The sequence below is a fragment of the Chrysemys picta genome, chromosome 4 (genome assembly GCF_011386835.1).
Source record: "Chrysemys picta bellii isolate R12L10 chromosome 4, ASM1138683v2, whole genome shotgun sequence".
In the NCBI taxonomy this organism is placed as follows: domain Eukaryota; kingdom Metazoa; phylum Chordata; order Testudines; family Emydidae; genus Chrysemys; species Chrysemys picta.
Genome location: NC_088794.1, coordinates 83,048,845 through 83,073,723, shown reverse-complemented (window position 1 = coordinate 83,073,723; position 24,879 = coordinate 83,048,845). Strand labels below are relative to the sequence as shown.

The 24,879-nt window shown below is 50.4% G+C and overlaps 1 protein-coding gene across 3 annotated transcripts in view; it reads left to right on the top strand.

Annotated features, from left to right (window-relative positions):
* Positions 1-23,572, top strand: part of CHRM4 (cholinergic receptor muscarinic 4) — a 40,266-nt gene extending 16,694 nt beyond the window's left edge. Inside the window, exons 2-3 of one of the 3 annotated variants that reach the window (XM_005302259.3) lie at positions 18,304-18,345; positions 20,240-23,572. In XM_005302259.3, coding sequence (XP_005302316.1) covers positions 18,304-18,345; positions 20,240-21,711 — 1,514 coding nt within the window. In that variant the 3' untranslated portion in view covers positions 21,712-23,572. Of the gene's footprint in view, positions 1-3,629; positions 3,699-18,303; positions 18,346-20,239 lie in introns of those variants that run through there. The other 2 variants (XM_005302261.3, XM_005302260.4) reach the window with 2 other exon arrangements.
* The last annotated feature ends 1,307 nt before the right edge of the window (positions 23,573-24,879 follow it).

Here is a 24,879-nt window from a genome sequence, read left to right as displayed (position 1 = left end):
AAAATAATACATGGTTACATATTTACATATGTACAGTGTTTTTCTGTCAGGATAATTTCACATCAACAACATAAACAAATTTTGTTCTCACCCAAATCTGGGGCTTTTCTCTTCCAGGACTTCCTGTCAAATGCCAGGGAGGGATCCCTTTCAGTCAGCCCGAGGAACACAAAAGGAAGTATTTTTTCACACAATGCACAGTCTCCCTGTGGAACTCCTTGCCAGCGGATGTTGTGAAGGTCAAGACTATAATAGGGTTCAAAAAATAACTAGATCAATTCATGGAGGATAGGTCCATCAATGGCTGTTAGCCAGGATGGACAGGGATGGTGCCCCTAGCCTCTGTTTGCCAGAAGCTGGGAATGGGCGACAGAGGATGGATCACTTGATAATTACCTGTTCTGTTCATTCCCTCTGGGGCACTTGGCATTGGCCACTGTCAGAAGACAGGATACTGGGCAAGATGGACCTTTGGTCTGACCCAGTATGGCTGTTCTTATATTCTAATGTATTGTTTCTGAGGAATTTGCTGTCTGAGGCATAATCTACCCATTCTCTCTGACTGGGAGATTCACCTCTGAAACAACTTTTCTAGCCTCAAATTCCACAGCTGTACTCTTAGATTTGGGGGCAGCCAAGCTGACATCCTGTCCCCCTAACTGGAAGCACTGCATCTGTGTCCAGTATGAAAGGGTTTTGAAACATGGATAGCCCAAGACAGATTAAGTCACAAAAGCCTTTTTCACCTATGAAAATGCAAACTCGCACCCTGCAGACCATTGAAATGGTTTCCCTTCTTTTACTATGTGTTGCCTGTCACTAACATTCAGCCAAGGACCAGGAATCTGTTTCTGATTCAGCTAAGATTCCCCCAAGACTCTTGGTCTCAAAACAGATTTCAACTACTTGCCATCTTTCCCTTTCTGGAGAGCTTCCACAGGAGGTTGCTGTTATAGTGATTTCTGCCCCCGTGGACAAGACAATTCGTTCACTGCATACCAGTTGCTTACAAACCATTGTCTCACCTGGGCCATATCTTCAAGGGAATTTCCACAGACTGTATTTGTAAGACACCTTTCCTAGCACTGATTCCACAGTTATTAGCTATAATGAAATCCAAGCCAATTATTAGCTTATCCATTATTTCAGCCATCCAGACTTCTTGCTTGAATTTGAGAGGTCCAATCTTCAAACCCAATTTCCCCACTCTTTGGATGGGTGCCCTTAACCCAGTCACTGTCTCCATTCAGACCAATCAGATGGTTCAGTTTTGGATTCCCTGTTCCCTAGCCTTTTTAGTATATCTGGTCTAATAACTATTATGTTTGCGCCAGTGTCCACTATCCCTATACACATCACACATCCTGTTATGCCCTCAATAGCCAAACTCCTGTTATTGTCCTTTAGCTGCCCAGATCTAAACAAAAACTGTGGGGCTGATCCTTGTACCTCTGCCAAGCTTTGCTCCTTCAACTTGGTGTTCCCCCACTTCCTGAACTGGGAGAGATGCTTTAACTAGACACGTATGACAATCTGTCTTGGCCTGACTTGCATTTATTGCAATTTTTTTTTTAGCCAATTTTCTCTCAGTACCAGCATTTAACTGTACTTACAGGTGTTATGGCAATCAGCTTCCATCATCCTCACTAGTAGCTGCTTGCTCTTCTAGTGCGTGGCCTCAAGGAAAGATTCAAGTTCTGTGGCAAATTCCACAATCTCCTGGGGTGTCTTTGGCCTCCTTTCACTGATTTTGAGCTGCAAATCAAAGTCCAGCTAACCTCTATAAATCAGTCCATTGCCAGCCTATCCTGGAAGGCTGGTTGTACCTGGATATGCCAAAAATTTGAATTAATGGAGATATCCTATTTCCTAGAACTGGAAGGGACCTTGAAAGGTCATAGAGTCCAGCCCCCTGCCTTCACTAGCAGGACCAAGTACTGATATTTGCCCTAATCCCTTCAAGGATTGAACTCACAACACCCTGGGTTTAGTAGACCAATGCTCAAACCACTGAGCTATCCCTCCCCCCGAACATGCCAGGAACATGCGTCTCTGCAGGTCCCCTGACAATAAAGGAGGGTTTCTTCTTTCCCTCTCCTTCTAGCTCTCAGCTGTGCCCTGGGCAGCTAAGCTACCATCCAGATGTTCAGGGCTTGTACCAGGTTTGGAGAACTCAGTCCCTTTTCTGGCGGTAAGTTCTGCAGCACTATCAGAGCTGGGCCACCAAAGTTGGCTGCTATTTCCCCCTGTCTGTCCCTCCTCCCAGTCATTTATTTGAGCTATAAAGTTGAACTGAGCCAAATAAACTTCCCAGGGAGTTTTCCCCTCCAAGATAGTGGGGCTTTTGCATTATTTGAGCTAGGACAGCCCAATCTCTCCCCTTTGGATCTCTCTGGGTTACAAATGGGGTAGAAAACTTTTGTAAGTGTCTGGTCTTACCCAAGTCCCCTGGCTGGCTCAATTTCTCACCCAGGTGGCTGCCTTCCATGGTGTTCTGTGACCCTTTGATTTCCTTCTGGAGCTGAATTTTCAGTTCTTAAGTCCTTGCTGCAGCTCATCTCTGATAGCAAGTTCCAGGTTGGCTATAGCTTGCCTGGTCTCCAATATTTTATAGAAAAACATCTGGTCTATGGAACTTCGGTTGGTGGTCATCTCTTTTCTGTCTGGCCATTTTAGCCTGGGAGGGTTGCAGCTGGGCTTCCCAACCTGTCTGGACACTTTGTAGTTGCTCTAACGGAAATTTGACCTCTGCCTGCAAGGCAACCCTCAGCCCTCTCTGGGACCCTCCAGATGCAGTTTTAGTTCCTTTGTAAAACCTCCAGGCTTTGGTTTAAACCAGGGGTGGGCAAACTTTTTGGCCTAAGGGCCACATCTGGGTATGGAAATTGTATGGCGGGCCATGAATGCTCATGAAATTGGGAATTGAGGTACGGGAGGGGGTGAGGGCTCTGGGGTGGGGCCAGAAATGAGGAGTTCAGGTTGTGGGAGTGGGCTCTGGGGAAGCGGGTTTGGGGATGGGGGGGGGGTGAGGGATCCAGCTGGGGGTGTGGGTTCTGGGGTGGGGCTAGGGAGGAGGGGTTGGGGGTACAGGAGGGTGCTCTGGGCTGGGACTGAGGGGCTCAGAGGGGGATCAAGGCTAGGGCAGGGAGTTGGGGTGCAGGAGAGGGTCAGGGGTGCAGGCTCCAGGTAGTGCTTACCTCTAGCAGCTCCCAGAAGCAGCAGCAGCAGCATGTCCCTCCCCCCCCGGCTCCTACGCAGAGGTGTGGCCAGGCGGCTCTGCGTGCTGCCCCGTCCACAGGTGGCCCCCCCTGCAGCTCCCATTAGCCACAGTTCCCAGCCAATGGGAGCTGCGAGGATGGCACTTGGGGCGGGGACAGCATGCGGAGGGGGGACATGCTGCTGCTTCTGGGAGCCGTGCGGAGTGGGGCAAGCCCTGGACCCCGCTCCCCGGCGGGAGTTTGAGGGCCGGATTATAACGGCTGAAGGGCTGGATGTGGCCCCCGGGCCGTAGTTTACCCACCCCTGGTTTAAACCCTTTTGTGACATCTTCAGCTCCTGTTTGGGGCTTGTTTGAAAACCTGTTGGCAGTTGGTGATTTCCACAAGAACCCCCATTATTTGCTCCATCTTGGGTCAACAGGAATAGCAGCTCACAAGCTCTCTCCTTGGAAAGTGGATCCTGTGGTGCTCCTATTCAAGGTGAGCAGCTAGTAAAAATACAGGGCCCTGGGGATGTTCCAGCTGGAAATAAACATTGATAGATTGTGGGATTTTCTTTGACGCCATCGTGTTTATTTACAGGAATGTGCAAAGGCCTGTGTCTCTGAATGCAGAAGGAACTAAGAACAAAAGGAATGGTTTCTTAGCTTATAGCCGGCAAGCCCCATTAGCCAACACCAGACCAAAAAGGTCTCTAGCTTTTTCCAGGGTCATACTGAACTTATAAGCTCCTTGTAAGAGGTCGGGACTCACCCCTGCGGCACCTCCTGCTGGTCATCCAGGGAATTAGCTCACCAGCCTCTGGAGCACCCTCTGCAGGCCAGTGATCCGCCTTGTCCTCTGCACTGGCCCCTGTGTCCCTCCCAGGACCCCAGTGCCCCATGCTCTGCCCCCTAGCAATACCCACACACACTGGGTCTCCCCTCCCAGGGGAACCCCCACCCACTAACTCCAGGATAAGGCCACTGCCAGTCACCAACTAGCCCCCACTCTCTGGGGCAGACTGCAGTATAGGCCACTCATCATCGGCAAGGTTGGGTTTGGACCTGCTCCCTTGGCCTAGCTCTGGGCTGCCCTCTGCAACCCCCAGTACCCCTTGACCTTCTCCTAGGCCACAGGCTGGAGCTCCCCAGCCCTGCGCCACCCAAGTACTCTAGGTCTGGCTCCCCACAGCCAGGCCCTTCTCTCTCTACCTTCAGAGAGGGAGACTGTTGGGCTCTTGGCTCCCAGCCTCTTTATACCGGCCATCTGGGCTCTGATTAGGGTGTGGCCCAGCTGCAGCCACTTCCCCCAATCAGCCAGGGTTTTACCTTGCCCCGCCCCAGCCCTCTGCAGGGCTTTTCCAATCCCTCAGGGCAGGAGCGGGTGTCCACCCTGCTATACTTCTGCTTGGTTTTCTTGCCTCTCCCTTTCTGTTCTTGTCTATTCTCAGTTCTTTTCTCTCTCTCTCTCTCTCTCTCATTCATCTCCCCCACCCATACTCAGCCAAGCAATTCTGGGTGGGAAGGGGTAGCTCAGTGGTTTGAGCATTGGCCAACTAAACCCAGGGTTGTGAGTTCAATCCTTGAAGGGGCCATTTAGGGATTTGGGAATTTAGTTGGGGATTACTCCTTCTTTGAGCAGGGGCTTGGGCTAGTTGATCTCCTGAGGTCCCTTCCAACCCTGGTATTCTATGATCTTTTGTCTTAGGCAGTGGCTTATACTTAAATGTATGCTAATTAAAGGATGATAATAAGGCTTCACCTAACTCATAACACTGTTAGGAGCAGGATGGGGAAAGCCATCTGCTTAGAGGATTATGCCTGTTTACTTGTACAGAGAGGTGCCTAGCACCATTCTGAGCACTGAAATGGAATAAATTAATATTAATTCATTTGCTTTGATTAATTCATTTGATATGATTTTAACAAACATGTTCTAATGTTGCCAGCAGGCAACTTTCATGGGCACATTTTTCAAAACTGAAAAATAAATAAATCAAGTAGAAGTGTGATTTTCAACCCTCCCTCCTGCCACCGTTCAACCAGCCTTCCTCATGGACCACCAGTGCCACCAGCCTGTCTCCCTGCCTGCAGCCTGCCCACAATCAGACCTTCCAATCACCTGAATACTTGGCATTGCCCATGTGGTTTGGAGGAGTGGGACTCTTAAAGACTGATGCCAAACAGCATGTGTGTGTATTGCTCTAGTAATACTGTCAGAGACTTTCAGCTCAGTCATGGCAGTGCAGTAATTTTGTTTTCACTTATCAGAATTGGTCGTATAAATAGGAAAAATCATGAATAATTTACTCAATGAAAAAATGCCCTACCCTATGCTATAAATTATTTGCAATGAGTAATTCCACCAACTCTTTCACCGATCTATTGTTTATAGATGGGTAAGGAGTTAAAAGGGACTCCTTCCAGTATGAAACTGCCAAGGCTGGGGCATTCCTGACAGTGCAAGAGGAATGACTGCATTTTAAATGAGCAAATACAATTGAATGCTGGTGAACTATTGATTCACCTTTTCTTTTCCCCCTTTGTCTTCCCATTTATTTGCACGTGTTAATTATCCAGAGATCATTGGCACATGTGTCTGACACCATCAAGCACTGAACCCTCCCTGCCTGTATGAAACCTGGCCAATTCACTTTGCTAGGAATAGAACCATATTCTTTATTCTTTCTGTCTATCTATCATATTGCCAAGGTGCCTATTACTGGGATCTAAGAGCTACATTTTCACACTCTCTAAGGGGTGTGAATCTGTCAACTAGAACAATCCCTCACTACATGTAAAGCAGTGCCATGACTCAGTAACTAATTAACGACTATTAGATAAAGCTATTATCACTACAAACCATCACCCAGTTCAGTCTCTCTCTCTCTCTCTCTCTCTGTCACACACACACACACACAGAAATACCCATTTATCATTCTCTCTCCCCCCACTCTTCTTTCTTGCTCTCTTCCTTTCCCCCTCCCTTTTCCTCAGAATTTAGTTATTTGCCTGTGCTAATGCTAAAACCTGCATTGCATTTGCAGTTTAACATGACAGAACTAATCCCATTAGATTTTTACCCTCTCGGCACTTTTAGGAGAACAGAGATAAACAGCAAAAGGCTGGGAACCAGGGTGAAATAACTCTTGCTGGGGCCTTTACAGCTTTGGGCAAATTCCTTTGTCCCTGTCTCTAACCAAAATATGAAACCTGATTTGTTCTGACCTTTCATTAACCCCCGACCTTTAACCCTCAACGCTATAACAGCAACAAACACTTTCTTCAGCTGCACATGTTGGAGTCAGTGTCCCAGGCACTCTGGCTTTGTCTTCATTGCTAAACAAGGGGTCTTTTTACTGTGCGATGGCTAATGTGGATTAGCTCTCCCACTGCAAAATCCTGGTGAAGACAAGGGCAGGTAGCTTCTAACTTGAGGCAAGATCAGCGCTGTCCCCCTTACCTGGGGCTGACTTTGACTAGCTACATTACTGTGACTGTCCAATGTCCTGGTGATGAGTGATGTAAAAAGCCTACATAGATAAAGAGAGAGCTACATTCCCCCATGGCCTCCCCACACGTGCGGTGCCAGATGTCTCCGGTTTAGCCATGAAGTGCACCAGCACTGTGGGAAAAGTGCAGGTTCTTTCTCCTTATCACCAGACCAAAATATGTCAATATCAAACCCTACCTCTGCAGTGCAATTAAACACCCGTGGCTGGCCTGTGCCAGCTGACTCAGGCTCATGGGGCTTGGGCTATAGGGCTTTTAATTGCGACGTAGACATTCAGGCTTGGGCTGGAGCCCAGGCTCTAGGACGTTGCAAGGTGAGAGGGTCTCAGAGCTTGGGCTGCAGCCAGCATGAGCCCAAACGTCTACACAGCAATTAAACAGCCCCTTAGCTTGAGCCCCGGAAGCCCGAGTTAGCTGGCACGGGCCAGCCGTGGGCTTTTAATTGCAGCGTAGACGCCCTACAGGGCTTAGTCTGCAGCTTTCCCGGATCCAGAGCTAGATGGGGCAGAGCTCTAGCATTCCCACACTAATCAGATCAGAGCTACAGCAGAACCATGCTGACCAGACCAAAGCTACTAACTCAACCGCACCATTTAACCCCACTTTATCATAGCCGGAGAACAGATTGTTTCATTTTTGTCAGAAACAAGAGTGCCATCTAGTGGCTGCTGGATCTAATGCCATCAGGGTGTGATATTGGCCAAAGAAGGACACGCTGGAGCTAAGCTCCTAAGGAAAGGGGACCCCTGCTGGAATCATGCACCTGGTCAGCAGGACATGGGTTAATTGGGACCAATGCAGGACAATGAATCCTAGAACTGTGTTCCCTCTGGAGATCCCAGGCCATGGGTCTGAGGAAAGGGATGTGCAGGGACACTGGTGTGGTGGATGTCAGGGCAAGGGTCCCAACCCCAGATTTTTAGGAAAAGGCTTCCACCTGGAGTTCTAGTGCAGTGTTTCTCAGTGATCAGCCCATGGACTGGCACTGGTCCCTGAGATTGCCCTGACACAGTTTAGGAAGGCAGCAACTGGTCCCTGGTATCAAAGAGGCTGAGAAACACTGCTAGTGGACAGTCACACAGTCTACTTGTAAAGGCCCAAACCTGTGAGCAGCCTTAATCCTGTGGCATCCCCCTTCCGTTGCCAGGGAGGGAGTGGGGGATATTGGAAATTGGAAGAAGGTGATGGCTAACCTCTGGGGTCTGTGCTGGCTGCTGGAGGATTTCTGGGTGGAGTTGAAGATGCCGTTTTCACCTACAAAGCACTAAATTATTGGAGACCAGGCTTCCTGAGAGATACTTTTTTTCTCCATGGAGTACAGCAACATCCACAATCCCCAGAGGTGTGTGGTGTAATTGTGATGGGGATGGAACTGAAATTGTTCTTGGCCAGAGGTCCAGATCTCTGGTATTTGCTTCCTGCTTTGATTTGCTATAAGCCATATTTGGAGCCTCTCAGACTGTGTCACAAGACTTACCCGTTCTTCCAGGATTTCCTGGAGGGGAGGAGTGGATGTACGGGAAGGTTTTTTGTGACTCAGAATGTTGTCAAGGTGGCTACTTATTAAGATTTATGACCTATAGGTTTGTGCCTTTATCCCATGTGATATACTTAGAGGTTCAGATCAGTATATGTGAACTGTAATTAAATAAATACATCAGCCTCTCCACTGTTGGGGCGGAAGGGAGTCCATAGGGCTCAGCGTCTTGTCAAGCTCTACTCTTCCTCCAAAGGTCTTGATTTAATAAGCCCAGATCAGAAGCCAGTCTCCTCTGGGAGGGGATTACACTTATATGCCTTTGAGAAACTAATTGGTTTATCTAATTCATCTCATTCCCATATGTACATGTTCCTCCGACAAATTTATTAGAGTTTGTCTTTATTTCTGGTGATGATTCTTGTTGAGCAGATACATTACATGGAAGTATGTTTAATCTGTAAGCTTGCTGTACACCTTCAGGGAGTTAGCTTCAAATCCTGCGCTGATCAAAAATGAATGTCTCTCCATTTAGTCCCAAAACAAAACCACCACACAGTTTAGCAGAACTGTTTGTCTCTGGTCAGAAGAAAGCAGGACTGGAATTGCAGGGGCGAGGTGGATCAGGGTTAAGGTGCATTGGGCAGAGATGAGTAGGAGGGAGCCCAGTACTGGATAGCAGGTGGTGCTGCAAATTGGAATCGAGATGTGTGCAACGTTCAGGGGCCCAGGGAGGGCAGGATTGGAATAACAGGGGGGCTGTGAGACAGATTGAGGGGCATTCATAGGGCTGGGTGCAGATGGGCCCAGGACTAAAGTAACAAAGGGAGCCTGCAAGGTAGGACTCTCTTCTCTGGTTCCTTCTCAGTCTGTGGCAACATGATACCAGGGCTGGGTTTTAGCAATACTTCGAGGGAAGGCAGCTTTGTCTAGTGATTAGAACAGTGGCCTACACATCAGATGTCTTCGGTTCTAGCAGGGTGGTAACCAGGGTGGGGTGAGCGAGGCAGCTGCCTAGGGCGCAAAGCCAGAGATGAGGGCGGAAAAATGGGATGGCCGGGGAAAAAAAACAATAGGGGGTAGAGGTCTGCAAAGGGACTGAGATCCCGTGTGTCCCTCTGGACCCACTGCCATAATAGTGGGAACAGGATAAAAATTCAACAAACAATGCGGACGCGAGTGGGAGTGGGTATTGCGGGGCGGGACGGGAGCAGGATTAAGAAGTAGTCCCATGCAAGGTTCTTGCTTGTACCACATGCTAAAATACCTAGTTACGGCACTGGTTCTAGTACTGGCTTTGCCACATGCTTGCAGTGTGACCCTGGGAGAGTCACTTCATTTCTCTGCACCTTAGTTTACTGAGCTGTAAAATGATAGGTGCAGTGACACCTGTTTCCAAAACAGTTTAATTCTAAAGGGTCATTTTTCAAAGGCTTCTAATTAAATCTCTTATCTTGTTAGCTGAAATTTGGCCTGATTATTATCGGACTGGGAGTGATTTTTGTTGAAAATAGAGCATGCACAGCTCAGACATTTCTGAGAACAAAGAGTGAAAAATTTCAGTGACTTTTTTTTTTGAACAGTGGTGGCACCTCAGAGACAAGTATGAGACACTTTGGCAGGGATACTCATCCAGTAATCCAATGACAACTGGTATCATGTGGCCAAATTACCCGGGATTAAGTTACGCCATGAGCATACGCACTGTTGTTTGATGTGCAATAAAATGAATGCTTCATAGATGCTAAGGCTAGAAAGGACCATTAGATCGTTTAATCTGTTCTCTTGAATAACATAGGCCATAGGATTTCACCTCCCTCCACAGTTACCTCTGTACTGAGCCCAGTAATTTGTGTATGAGTAAATCCAATCTTTTAGAACGGCAGCCAGTCTTGATTTGAAGACATCAAGAAATAGAGAATCCACCACTTCCCTTCATAGTTTGTTCCAGGGGTTAGTCACCCAGAAGGAAGTGCCACCCATCCAATGGCACTCGTTTTATGTAAATAGAGCAAACGTTTTCATGGACAAGATGATCTCCTAGGATCACAATGGATTTGCTCATGTGCATTAGAAAATGAAGTGGGAAATCGATTGTTAGAAGTAGGATAAGATGGTGTTTATGGAGCCCTGACTCCTTTTACATATATGGATTGAAACAAAGGCCCGTGCATTCTTGATCACCCGTAGTGCACCGGACAGAGTGTTCAGCTGCTGCCTAGGAGATAATTGCACTGGATGGAATATCTGTATTTATTTCCTTTTTTTGTACAGAAGGATAATTAATAATACTACGGGCTTTTAAATCATTCTTCTCCCAGGGGCTTGCATTATTTACTTGACAATGGGGCACCTTCTCAAAGCTCTGTGCATCTCTGACACAAGTTACAAGAGCAAAAGTTTAAATAGCAGCTTATCTGCACTTCCCCCACCCCCGACCTCCTGACAGACTACAACGTTCAGCCCCTTTGGAAATAAACCTCTCTTCCCCCATGCAGATCTAATCTCCTTTAAAGCCCCTTCAAAAGTGTTTTTTAGTCTCAAGAAAAGGGCAAAACATTCTTCTGATGTGGAGAATATGGTTCTACAAGTGAATGAAAACTCCCCTCCAAGCCTTTCCCCAAGTCTTGGCCTGGCCCTGGCATTGGGGGGATGTGACCTTTAAGCTTGAAGATCCCATGCTGAGGCATGTGGGGATTAATTCTTAGCTGGCCAGACAGCTGGAGGAGGAATCAGTTTGTGGTTAAGGTGCTGGACTGGCACTCTGAAGACATGGTTTAGCCCAGGTTCCCTGTATGTGTTGTTGTTTGTATTGCCAAAGCACTGATGGCTCCATTCAGGGATCTGAGCCCCATTGTGCTAAGTGCTGGATAAACACAGAACACCCTGCCCCAGAGAGCGTACAATCTAAACTCTTTGGGTAAGGCACCATTTCTCTGTGCCTCAATTTCCGATCTGTAAAATGGGGATAACAAGCTTTTCCCATCAGGTCTGTGAGATGCTCGTGTACTGTAGTGGTGGGGGGCCACAGAAAGACCTAGATGGATCTTATCTGCAAGGAGTCATTCTTCCGCTCTACTCTGCTCTGGTTAGGCCTCAGCTGGAGTATTGTGTCCAGTTCTGGGCACCGCATTTTAAAAAAGATGTGGAGAAATTGGAAAGGGTCCAGAGAAGAGCAACAAGAATGATTAAAGGTCTTGAGAACATGACCTATGAAGGAAGGCTGAAAGAACTGGGTTTGTTTAGTTTGGAAAAGAGACGACTGAGAGGGGACATGATAGCAGTTTTCAGGTATCTAAAAGGGTGTCATAAGGAGGAGGGAGAAAACTTGTTCACCTTAGCCTCTAAGGATAGAACAAGAAGCAATGGGTTTAAACTGCAGCAAGGGTGGTCTAGGTTGGACATTAGGAAAAAGTTCCTAACTGTCAGGGTGGTTAAACACTGGAATAAATTGCCTGGGGAGGTTGTGGAATCTCCATCTCTGGAGATATTTAAGAGTAGGTTAGATAAATGTCTATCAGGGATGGTCTAGACAGTATTTGGTCCTGCCATGCGGGCAGGGGACTGGACTCGATGACCTCTCGAGGTCCCTTCCAGTCCTAGAATCTATGAATCTATGAATCTATGAGTCCTAGTAGCATAAGGGCAGCAGGATAGAAAACAACTCATAAATCACAGCTGAAAAGCTAAGAGAGGCATGAGGACAGAAATTGAGTTTGTTCCAGCTTGTTGGTGAGAGTGAGTCTAGGAGAGCATCCGCTGAGTGCGCTGGATGAGTGACAGGGAGTGTAGGGAGCAAATCCAATTGGCATGGAAGTTAATGGCTCCCACTGGTTGTCATCCCCATGAACCCTTTCAAAATGTCATTTGGTCTGAGCCAAGGCGGCATCTTCCCTCTGACTCCTGAGTAAGAGGAGGCAGCAGACAGAGGAGAGGCATAAAGAGAGAGAGATGGAGACAGAGAATGAGACCGGAGGAAAGAAGGAAATGAAAGCGGGCGGGGGGCCCCATCTCTCCCCTCCACAGCTCATTTCCCATCACCCAGCCCCGATCCTCAACTCCCTCCCTCTCTCCAGCTCTCCTTCCAGTAGCACCTGCCGCATGAACGTCTCTGAGACTTTGAAACAGAAAGAAATTGTCTGCGTTTAAAGTGAATATCAGCAGGGAAATCTGAAAGGCCAGTCCAGGGGGGACTTGGCCCCTGGATGCCCTGTGCCTCCAGCCAGCACATCCTGAGCCTCAGAGCTTTTCAAGCAGCACAGCTGGTGATTCAGCTGATGTGTCCTAGGGTGGCTGCAGGGCAAGGTGCAGAGAAGAGCACACGAACAGGGCAGGCACAACTGCCCCCCTCCTCCCCCCACATGCTGTGCGCACAACCTGAGAAAACAACCTCAGTCTGCAGTCAGCAGTCCAGTCTGTGCAGGGCCCTGATGCTTGAGCAGTAACATTGGAGATGCCCAGTAAGTGGCACTCACAGGTCTGGGGAGTGGAGAGTAATAGGGAAGTACCCCTGTTTGGGGGGATTGTGGCTCTGGTGAGTAGCACTGAAACGGACTCTCCCATCCTCTGATCTCGTACTTCCTGTTTGAGGAAAGGGGGGCAGTCACAGGGAGAGAAGGAAAGAGAATGGGCCAAATTCTGTTCTGTTACACTGGTGGAGATCCACAACAACTCCGTTGAGTTAAATGAAGTCACTCTGGCTCATCGAGGTGTGACTGAGAGCAGAACAAGACAGGGCCCAGGTGGCACCATTCTCTTTTCGCTTTGGGCTTGTGCACCAGCAGCAGCTCGGATGGTGTGTTCTGCCGAGATGCAAGTCAGCCCGTAGGAGATGCTCTCACGTATTTGTAGAGACCCTGCTAAAGACGGGCTTTTGTTTTGAGCTTTACCCAGTGAATTTGGGTCCCTCCTCCCATCCCTTGAGGAAAGGAGCCAGACTCCTGTCGCCCAGGCCAGTGTGTTTACCACTAGACAGCTGAGGCCATTCTGTGGGGCCCCAGCGCGGGGATGTCAGCATATACCAGCCAACTCTGCCTGACCTGTATTTCCTTCGGGCTGAAGCCCAAGCTGCTCGAATGATCCAGGGCAGAAGGGGCTGAGGTGGGAGCTGGCCTGAGGATGAAACCCCAGAGATGTTGAATGGATAAACACCTGGAGTGAGCCCATGCATGGTAAGCACCTGTGGCCCGACCTGAGGCAGGAGCTCAGTTTGGGTCTTTGTAACTTTACTTGGCCTGTGTGGTACCCCAGGAGCTGTGTGTCTCTGCCTGACTCTGCCTACACCCAGGAGACTTGTCTCAAGGCTGTAATGGAGCGTAACAAGCAGCCTTGTGTGTCTCTTTGATACACTAGGGGCCAAGTTGTTACCTCCCCATGGGCCCAGCCTTCAAAACTGCAGGTCAAGTGTCTTCAGAGGGCCCAGGGCACTTAATCACTTTAGTGATGAACGGATGGCATTAAACACCCCCTGGGGATAGGATCCCGCTGGAGAAGAGCTGGTATTCATTCATTCATTCATTCATAGCATAGCTCCCAAGGCCACAGACACAGCCCACCTCAGGAATCATCCCTGAGGGGTCAGCAATTGATCCCTTCTGTGTTGGGGCCTGATTTGCTCTTCGCTCCCAGGCCCCTGGGAACTGGCTGTCCCTTACAGGGTGCTCTGCAGGTGCTGAGATGCAGGCTTGGCCTGGTCTCCTGTAGTATTTTTTCCATAGTCCTGGGCCCTGCCCCTGACTGTTTCAAAGTTAAACCTGGGCGTGGCCAGTGTCTCAGTCGCGCTCGGTGAGTGTGGTGGGGAAAGGACAGAGACATGGCCCCTGAGGTAACTGGGCCCCAGCTCATTCAGGGCTTTGCAGATGAAGATTAGGACCTTGGCCTGGATCTGGAACTCAGCTGGCAGCCAGCCCAGCATGAGTGCTCATGTGATGTCAGTCAGTCTTGCTTAGGTGCTGGTCACCATGAACTAGCCCCTGGTGTCAAACCCAGGCAGGGGGACCTGCCACAGCCAGTGCCTGGATCATTGTCAAAGGGGCTGACTGGAGAAGGATGATTGATCATAGTCATTTGGCAACCCAGAGGTAACTGGTTACCTGTGTCTCTAGGAGCAGTGAGGAGTCAAGCAGGATCCTGAGCCTATGCCCCACTTTCACCATTAGCAGGCAGTGGGTTAAATGACTGTTACAACAGGGCCTCAGAATGCTTCCTGACTGACCTGGGCAGAGCTGTAGCAGCTGCTCTATTTGCAGGCTCCCAAAGCACTGTGGCTGCACTGGTAGTTTGCATCTGTCGAGATGGCATGCGGGCCTGTGACATGTCTCAGTCCTCCTTTAGTGGCCTCATACGCATGCTGAGTAAGAGCTGCTAGGATCAAATCCCCTGGGGCAGCCCCAGTTGGGGAGAGGAGAAACCTATCGCTGGTCTCTGGCTTCGTATCCAATGGATGAATGGAGCCACCTCCGAGGACTCCATCTGTATCTAGTGGGGGGCAGGGCGGGAGCAGCCTCTCGGTGATCCATGGTGCCAAAGGCTCCGGGGCACATAGCAGGATTAGCTGTTGAGTATGGGAGCTGCTTCCATGCTGCAGCTGGCTCAGAGACCCAGTGGGAAGGCCCCAGTAGCGTGAGGGTGTCTAGGGGTCACTTGCTTTCCTGCTACCACTTTCACAATGAACTTTCATAAAACCAAGAGGTGGGACTCTTCAGAGAGCATCATCCAGCCACAGGGAGGGCCTGCTCCAGCGCCCCCTCCCCTGTCCCAGGGCTGGGCTAGGTGGCCATCTGGTAGTGGAGGTTTTATGCTCCCGATTCCTTTTGGCTCTAGGTGCTCACTTTATTCCTGTGCCCCAAAGTGCTTTCAAGCACTGCCCCAGTGGCTTTGTGATGCCTGGTCTCAGAGGTTTGAGTTCCCAAACCCTCCCCCACTGAGGACAGCATCTGAATCTGATTTTCCGCTTTGCATTGGGAAGGCGCCTGTAAAACATTGTTTTATTTGTCTGCAATTCAGGTCAGGTCTCATGGGGCCCTCTCCCCTGGCTCCCTTGCTTTGCTCTCCTGCCTTGCGTTCTCTAGTGTCTGACTGGATCCTGTCATGGCTAATGACACTGAAGCTCTTCTATCCCAATGCCTAGTTAGTCCCCCAGACCTAGGGCCCCATTCTCCCCCCTGCAGATTCCCAGTAGCACCCAGTGGGCTCCAGTGAATCAGGCCTCTATCAGGAAATTGGTTTAATGGCCTCTGGGGCAGGTTAGGTGGGCATCAGTCGAGGTGGGTCGAGCTTTTATCAGCTACACAGGGAGAAGCCCCCAAAGGTTCTGCTGCTTTAATGAACTCTCCAGAATGTGTGGCTCTGTAGAACTCAGCTAGAAATACCGTGAGAGGAGATGGCCTCATTGCCACAGTGTCTGGCCCGGGCTGCATTCTAGAAGTACCGAAGCTTTGTCTGTGGCCAAGGGCAGGCAGGGTGTGAGACTCGCTGGGTGCAGCAGACCAAGCTGGGGTCTGAATCAGACAGGAACGGTTTCCTTTGCCAGGGTTTGCAACTCTCACAGTCACTCCTTTCCCTCAGGTCTCCAGATGCACTGTGTGATAAGTACCTGTAGATTCTGTCCCTGCCAGGCCACTTTGCATGGAGTCTCCTGAGTTTCACTTACAGTTGTGTGTGGGCTGTGGAGTCACAGTGCTGGCTGCTTTCTCAGGCAGGCCTCAAAGAGTCACATGTGCCGCTGGTTTATTCATGCAGTAATTATGGGGCTCTTGATGGCTCCGTGAAGGAGATGGAAATAGCCCCAGGTTGTCAGTGGCTTGTTCTCCTTCCTGCTGGTACCAAGCTGGCATAATGAGACCTGATGTCTCAGTGGCTCCCCTGGGAAGGTGGCAAGGGCTGCTCAGGGAGTTAAAGGTGCCAGGGATTTCTTGATCCCATTAACATTCTGCAATAGCTGCCTGCAGCCAAACTAAATAATTGTAGCTACAGGCTGACAATGTGACCCAGAAAGCAGAGCCACGTCTAGTGAGTGAGCTGCATTGGCTTAGGGTGTGCACGTGTTTTTTGCTGGGGTAGGGATAATCCCTGTGCAGGCAAGGCTGTCCAGTGGGGGAGGGGGGAGGTGGAGCGTGGCTAGATAATCCCTCTGTCTCTTGTTGGAGAGAATGGAGGGTCTTGACACTAAGCTGTGGGGTGAGAGGCCAACAGTCCCAGCCCAGAGTGAATCTTGGTTGGGTTAATCAGACTGCAGCGGATCCACTCCTTAGTGAACTATTGATCAGGTGCAGATATTAGTTAGTCACTCAGGGCATGCCTGCACTGCAATTAAAAACCAGCAGCTGGCCCACGCCCACTGACATGGGCTCGGGCTAAGGGGCTGTTTAATACCAGTGTAGATGCTCAGGCTTGGGCTGGAGGTGCGGTTCTAGAACCCTGCAAGGTGGGAGTGTCCCACTGCTCAGGCTGCAGCTGGTGCAGGCCAGCGGGGGATATCTGACTGCAGTGTAGACGTATCCCAAGAGACTGGCTCATTAGTTCTATTTGCTCATGAGACTCTGAAAATCAGACATCAAGCAAGATGCTGTGCCGGGGCCAGGGGGTTAAATGCAGCTTTGCCCAGGTGCAGCCCCTATCCCTGGGTTTCTCCTGGGGGACAGGGAGTGCAGTGTGGGAGTGAAAGGCCCCTGGTATCTATGGTGCATACCCTGTGTCTGTGCAGTGAGAGGATGGGGAGAGCTGCATTCAGCCCCCTCTATGGCTGGGACTCTGCATTGTTCCTGCATGTTACAAGAGCATGATGAGGATTGTGTGAGGGCATCTTGTTAGACTTCACTTGTGGATGTCAGAAAGCATAGAGGGGGTCAGTAGGCATGAGGGGCAGGAGTGTTATGGGGGAGACCGATGTTGGGAAGCAGCTGCTGGGGGGGGGGGGGGGGGGGCTTGATGAGAGAGGATCAGACTAGGGTGACCAGATGTCCCGATTTTATAGGGACAGTCCCGATTTTTGGGTCTTTTTCTTATATAGGTTTCTATTACCCCCCCACACACACACACCACCTGTCCCGATTTTTCACACTTGCTGTCTGGTCACCCTAGATCAGACAGGCCATGGGGCGATGTGCTATGCGGAGGGGGATGCAGCAGACGATCAGGGAGCACTTGTACTTCTAGCATGAGACAGGTAGACCCTCTCCAGTTCACACAGGTTTTGACCCTTTGGGGCACAGGTGTGGCTCATGCTCAGTCCCACTGGCAGCCTGGTCTGTCACTCCGGTGCTGACATGCTGCCTGGCTGGTCAGCCCCTGGTGACTAACCTGCCTTGGGGATGTGTACACAGCCGCTTGCCAGTGCAGGCAGGCAGAAACGTTAGCGCTGCTCAAGCTAATGTGCAAAAAAATAGCCCGGTGGCCCAATGGCACAGCCGGCAGCCCAGGCTAGGTGCTTGAGTACAGTCCTGCCCGAGCCCTTGGGTATGTACTTGGGTGGCTAGCCCAAGCCGCCACCTGGGCTGCTGAGCCACAGGGCTAGTTTTAGTGCACTAGCTTGAGCAGATGAGTGTCTATCTACCCATGCTGGGAGAACCTTCCCAGATGCAATGTAGACCTATCACTTGGTGTGATGCTCAGCTGGGCCTGGCGATTCAGTGGGAGTACCAGCATTCCAGCCCCGCTCTGTGCTGCTCCCGCCCTGCTCTGCCTCAAAGAGGGGAAAGGATGCAGCTCGGCAGGTTTGACACTTACATTAGGCCCGGGGCTTTAATTAACATATTTTTATGATAGACTTCAAAGAACCTCTCATCCGAGCCCTGCAGCTTCCCCCTACTGAGCCATCTGGCAAGAAACTGCACATGGACTGTAGCTCCAGGAATCCCTTGCCCAGCAGGCCTCATCCCTCCGCCCGGCCTCTTATAAAGGGCCTGCTGAACATCAGCTGCCTCTCTGACCACCCTACTGCCTGGGTGCCCCTAGGGGGGCAGGTGCTCAGCCATTTGTTGGACAGTGAATATTGCTGGATACATGCTGATGTTCAGAGCTCATCTCAGATGCCATATCTCCTAAAGGGGCTTCTCAGTGCTGCAGATCACACTCTCATTACCTGATCAGGGGTCTGCTCTTGTCTCTCTTCCAGGTCTTGCTTTCCAGAAGGAGCCATTTGCTGTTGGAGACCCACGTGAGTTCTCCCCACACCCCAGCACAAGGTTTCCCAAGATGCCAGGCCCTGATATAGTCCATTATTTTGTTTGGGTCTGCTGTGGGGTCACGAAGGCCTAGTGATCCTCTTTCTCTTCCCTGCACCCACTCTCCCTCCCGCTGTTCCACATGAGACAGGGACACACCTGAGGCAGTGACATATACATGACAGCCCAGTGCTCACCATAGCCCTGGTCAGGGAGCTGGCTTAAGGCCACTAGAATTGCTACAGTGAACAGGGTTGTACAACCCCCTGGACTGCACCGCTCCTGAGAGTTGAAGAACATCAGTGGCCAGTGGGGAGATGGAGAGGAAGATTGCTCAGCTGCGGCCCAGGCTGGACCTGTCCTTTAGATAAACACTGTCTGAGTTCACTTCCATGGCTGTCGGGTTGGCCCTTTTCACAAGCACCCAATTCCCTTTTAAAATCTTGGGCTGAACGGTAGCGGGGCTGTTCAGAGAGAAGGCCAAACTTCCTGCATTCACCATCAGTTTCCATCACTCTCCTGAGATCTGGTAAAACACCGGCTGAAAATGGTGTTTCAGCAAGACAGGAAGCACAAGGAGACCTGAACCTGCTGCTCTGCCTTGCCACAAAAGAGGAGCTGCTGCAGCTTCTTACCCCACCAAGCCATTCTCACTCTGCTTCATTTCCCCACGGAATCCATGTAGCCCCATCAGTGTCTTGCAGGGAGCAGGGGCCCTTTCAGGGTGAGTCACCCAGCACAGTACAAGAAGCAGACAGCAGAGGGCAGGATTTCCATAGCAAATGCCTCGAGTATGGGCTAGGAGCTCTGTTAGCTGGACCCTTCCTTTGGCTTCCCTCTTTAGAGCTTCCCTTTGGAGCTTTTTGTGTCTCCATAATCTCATGCAATGATTAAAAACAAAGCCGAGAGATGCTTCCAAGGCTGTTCCGCTTTGGAACACAAACTGCTGCCATGAACAGCTCCTGTGGAGAGGGCTGCAGGGGCAGATGGGAATGGTACAGCACAATGAGATTTTCAAGCATTAGCTAAAAACAACATTGGCCTGGGAAAATGCTGAGGTTTAAAGAGACACAACTGCTCAGGCAGTGCAATCGCTCACTCAACCCAGAATCTCCCTCCACTCTCTCACAGTGGCTTCTTTTCAGCTACAGCTTGAGTTATGGGGAGGCAACAAGAGTCTTTTCTCCAGGTTGTGAGCAAGAGAAAGAGGCCTGAATTCACTCCATTCCTCTGGGTGCAGCATGCAAGAAGGGGATTGGACCTGTTCTGCTGCTAGTTACATTGGTACCATCCCAGTAAAGCCAATGGAGTATAAGGGGTATAAGTGAGCAAAATTTGTCCTCCTCTTGACTTAATTCTGCATCATTTCCCCGGCTCATTAATATAGATATAATAAGAAGAAAGGCCTATGAAAACCAAGATGCCCTGTCTACATGCCTCAGTCCTGACCTACAGCATTCCTGCTCCTCTCCCATTATTCTTCCCCCTGCTATTCCAGCCCTGGGCTGTTCACACACAGCTCTGTTCATACATCTCAGTCCTAACCCAGAGCCTCCCGTTATTCCAGCCCTGGGCTCCTCTCATACAGCTCTGCTGATGAATCTCCATTGTTTTAAAAAGTCTAATAGTTGGGGCCAAAAAGGGTATCACCGTGGAGCTAGAGGATATGGGAAGAGGTCTGGGGGTGATAGGAGAGAGAAAATTAGGGAGAAGGGGATAAAACTGTCCCGTCCTTTTTTGCAAAACCAGAGACAACATACATAGAAAAATATGGTTAAACTCGTAGGAAACTTGGTTAAAGGAGACCACAACTGCAGAAGCAAGAAGGCAGAAGGGAGAAGGGTGCCTATGTGTAATATTTTTCCTTTCTCTCCTTCCCCACTGCAGAATCCATGCATAACCTCTCTGCTCAGCCCTGGCAGATGAAGATGGCCAACCTTACCTATGACAACTTCACCAACGGCAACCGATCTGAAGGGGACATGCAGCATCCTTCCAACCAGTACAAAACAGTGGAGCTGATCTTCATTGCCACGGTAACCGGCTCACTCAGCCTGGTCACTGTGGTGGGGAACATCCTGGTCATGCTGTCCATCAAAGTGAACCGCCAGCTCCAGACTGTGAACAACTACTTCCTTTTCAGCCTGGCCTGTGCTGACCTGATCATCGGGGTCTTCTCCATGAACCTTTACACGGTGTATATCATCAAAGGCTATTGGCCGCTGGGGGCTGTGGTGTGTGACCTCTGGCTGGCGCTGGACTATGTGGTGAGCAACGCCTCTGTCATGAACTTACTCATCATCAGTTTTGACCGATACTTCTGTGTCACCAAGCCCCTGACCTACCCGGCTCGAAGGACCACTAAAATGGCAGGGCTGATGATTGCAGCAGCTTGGATATTGTCCTTTGTTCTCTGGGCACCTGCCATCTTGTTCTGGCAGTTCATCGTTGGGAAGAGGACAGTCCCGGAGCGGGAATGCTACATCCAGTTCCTATCTAATCCAGCTGTGACCTTTGGCACGGCCATCGCTGCTTTCTACCTCCCGGTGGTCATCATGACTGTGCTGTACATTCACATCTCGCTGGCCAGCAGGAGCAGAGTGAGGAGGCACAAGCCCGAGGGCAAGAAGGAGAAGAAGACTAAGCCACTCAGCTTCTTTAAGAGCCCACTGATCAAACAGAACAACAACAACTCTCCCAAGAGGGCGCTGGAGGTGAAGGAGGAGGTGAGGAATGGTAAAGTGGAGGACCAACCCTTAGCACAGACAGAGGCTGCAGGTCAGCAAGAGGAGAAGGAGACCTCCAATGAATCCAGCACAGTCAGCATCACCCAGACCACAAAAGAGAAACAGGTGGCAGAAATCTTACCAGCTGGGCAAGGGCAGAGCCCTGCCCACCCGCGGGTTAACCCGACCTCCAAGTGGTCCAAGATTAAGATTGTCACCAAGCAAACTGGTACTGAATGCGTCACAGCCATTGAGATTGTCCCAGCTAAGACAGCGGCCAACACCCTCTCAAACAATCGCCCAGCCAATGTTGCCAGGAAGTTTGCTAGCATTGCCAGGAGTCAGGTGCGGAAGAAGCGTCAGATGGCAGCCCGGGAGAAAAAAGTCACCAGAACCATATTCGCCATCCTGCTTGCCTTCATTCTCACATGGACTCCTTACAATGTCATGGTCCTTATTAACACCTTCTGCGAGACTTGCGTACCCGAGACAGTGTGGTCTATTGGCTACTGGCTCTGCTATGTCAACAGCACCATCAACCCAGCCTGCTATGCCCTCTGTAATGCCACTTTCAAGAAGACCTTTAAGCACCTTCTCATGTGCCAGTACAGGAACATTGGCACAGCTAGATAAGCTGGCACCGAGGGACTGCTTGGCAGGATTACAAAGACTCATTCCTTTGCCTCTCCTTTTTGGGGGCTCTTGGCTCCCCACCCACAAGAGATGCAGACTGTTCAGAGAGTCCACATGATGCCCTTCTCCCAATGCTGAAGAAAATCCAAAGCAGCTATAAGATGCAGCTCTCTTACTTGTTCTCAGCCTGGGGAATTACCTAAGGAGCCTCAGACATACATAAATCAAAGAGCAGCTCCTCTTCCTACACAATCCCTGACTCTGCACTGGAAGAAAACAAAGAAGAGGGAACACCAGAGGAGTATCCCCACCAACAGGTTCCATGGTTACCTTGAACCCCATGTAGCTCCCCCCTCTGGAGATGTTGGCTGAATTGGCAGCTATCTTTGTTCTCTAGGTAAAACCGTGGAGTTTCTAAATGGGTTCCTGCTGATTACACCTGTGTGCGGGGTGAAGTGTCACTGAGCAATGAGACACGATGTGACTGAAATCCCTTCTTTCACTCCTTGAGCATCCTGAGGGCTTTGCAGTACACGTGGAGAGAAGGTTCCTGGCATCAGGAGGGGTTCAACAGGGTCTTAAACCACATACCGCTCAAGAGAAAAAGGGACATAGAGCAGCCACTTTGTCATACATCAGGTGTCAGCTGATTCCTTTTGGACCAACCTGGACTGTATGGAAAAGGCCTGTTAGATGACCCAGACCATCTCCCTGGGGCCAGGACAGGATTGTTCCCGAACACGCATTCTCTAGTGGCTTTAAACATTCCACAGGATGGATGGGGTTCTCACCCCTTCCCTCTGGGGTGGTGCTCCACAGCCTGAGCCATCTGCCGGTCTGAAAGTCTTTCCTGGGATACATCCTCGGGGTTCCCTTTCTGAACTCCATCCCATCCCTGCAGGAGCCGGACGGAGAGAGACTTGTTTCTAGGTGATAAGCATAAAATCAAATGCCACCCTGAAAAACAAAAGAGCTTAATACTGCAAAGAAAAAGAATGTCAGTGTGAGAGATTTATCTCCACAGCCCTGAGGGAATGTGACCTCTGAGAACTGTGCGTGGCAGCGTTAAAAATAACTGTCCTTGGGGGCTGCGCTGCTCAGAGGACAGCAGTGTGGAGCAGCCTGCAGAGGGGAGATGCTGCTGCTAAGGATCAGCTAGCTAGAAGGGAGTGGGGAAGAGGCTGTGGAGTTGCTTGGTGTGACCAAGACTCCCTTAAGGGCGTATGGGTCACAGTGTGTGTTCCCCTAGCGGGTGCAGAGGGACACTTGGCCTATGGGGTTCTGGACCCTGGGGGAGGGGACAATGTGGACCTCCCCAACGGCTACTGTCCCGGGTGCAGACAAGCACCCAGGGGTGTGAGAAGGAGCTGGCCACGGAGCTTTGTAAATGGATGTAATCCTCTCATCAGTGTTGTCATGGAGTCCTTAGCATGTGGGGTTCAATGTAAATATACAGCCCTAATCCTAGCGTATTTGTGTACAGGCCAAACCAATTAACGCTGTTGTTCAGCTTCTCCCAAAGTCAATCGCTGGCCTCCCGCTTGGGCAGAGTCAGACAGTTGTGTGGGGCACAGGCGATGTCCTACATGGGGGGTGGGGGGCATTACACAGGTGCGCAGTGTCCATCAGTGGCTGGGCGGGACTACTGTGTGTCTATACATGGAGGGTCTCCGTTCCCCCACCCCCAGGGATACTGTGCAACTTAGACAAAGGCTGACGTTTTGCCCTGCGAGAGCATCAGCCTCACTGCCACTGCCTTTAGGATAATTTGCATAGTGTTACCCAAAATGCCTTGCATTTTTTTTTAATCCTTATAACTCCAGTGGAACCCACTTAAATGAATAAAGGAATCAAACCTGAACCCAAAGGCCTTTCAGTGAGTAATTTGTTCTCAGGGAGCTGGCTTCAGCATCCAGCCTCCTCACAGACCCTGGGTGTGAGCCATTGATTAGGCTCTGTCCCCAGCCCCACTGGCCTCTCCAGCAAAGCCTTCAACATGCTGTTGGTGGTGCACATGAAGGGTTGAAAGAGAAACACTAAGCCTGAGGCGGTTCTGCTCCCTATGCAGAGGGGCTCTGTGGCCACCCGGCAGGGAAAGGTGTTTGCCAAACTTCTGTACTCTATGGCAGGGTCTTTCCCCTTTGTTTTAGCCCCTGCTGCCAGGAACAGAGCCTGATCTCCTTCCCACAGAACCTCCTGCTGGCCAGGACACCTCTGGCCTCTCCTCTATGTGTCTACTGCTGCAGTGCCCCATATTATTACATCTTTCCTCTTTGTTTCATGCTCACCTTTTGCAGGGCCTGGGAGGGTCTGCGTGTGAGGCTGGCCCAAGCCTGCAGCTGTGGTCTCGCTGTTCATCACCATGTGGGGTGGGGTTTCTGGTCTACCAATTTGTGCTACAGCTACAGCAATTCAGGCTGGTACATGCCCACTTCATAGTACATTTTATTTTATTGGTGACAGACCCAAAACTGCATTTGGACTGAGGCAGGCTTTGCAATTGGCTTATGGGCCTCTAGTGGGTTGCAGCTGATCATTGCCCTGGCTGGATTGCTCTGCTGGCAAGGGAGCTGCTTCATTAAGGCAAATGAATGTCAGTTGGTTCAGTTACGTTTGTCCTTTCCTGTTCCAGTGGTTTGGGATCAGGGGCTTTCTGGGGCTGCTCAGTCACAGGGCCTGACACCCGTACCATGGGCAGGTCAGGTCTGGGCTCAGGCCTGCAAAGAGCCGGGGGGGCTGGAACGCAGAGGGGCCTGTGGGGCCAGTGCACACTCTGCCTGGGAGCTGCCTTACACAGCATATGCCCAAGCACCTTCTTATTGGTCTTAGGTCTGGTTTCAATCAGCTCCATCCCTGTGCTGGTCTGGTAGCAATAACCCTGCCATAGCTGAGGAATGCCAGTGAGCACAGGGCCTGGGGCTGGGATTTTCTCCCTTAAAGGCATGGGGGGGAGGGTTGAGGGGAGGACTTAGGCAGCTGCCCCTCAGTGAGGTGTCTGGGTAGAGGCCTGAGGGCCCCTGCCTGCAGTAATCTCCAACCACACGTGGGCCATTAGGCTGGTGCAGTGGCTTCAGTTAACCCCATGTCTGATGGCACCAGCCTCTTCAGTGGGGCAGTATAATAGCTACCAGCGCTACGCTGGGCTGGGAATGAGGTGAGTGGATTTAA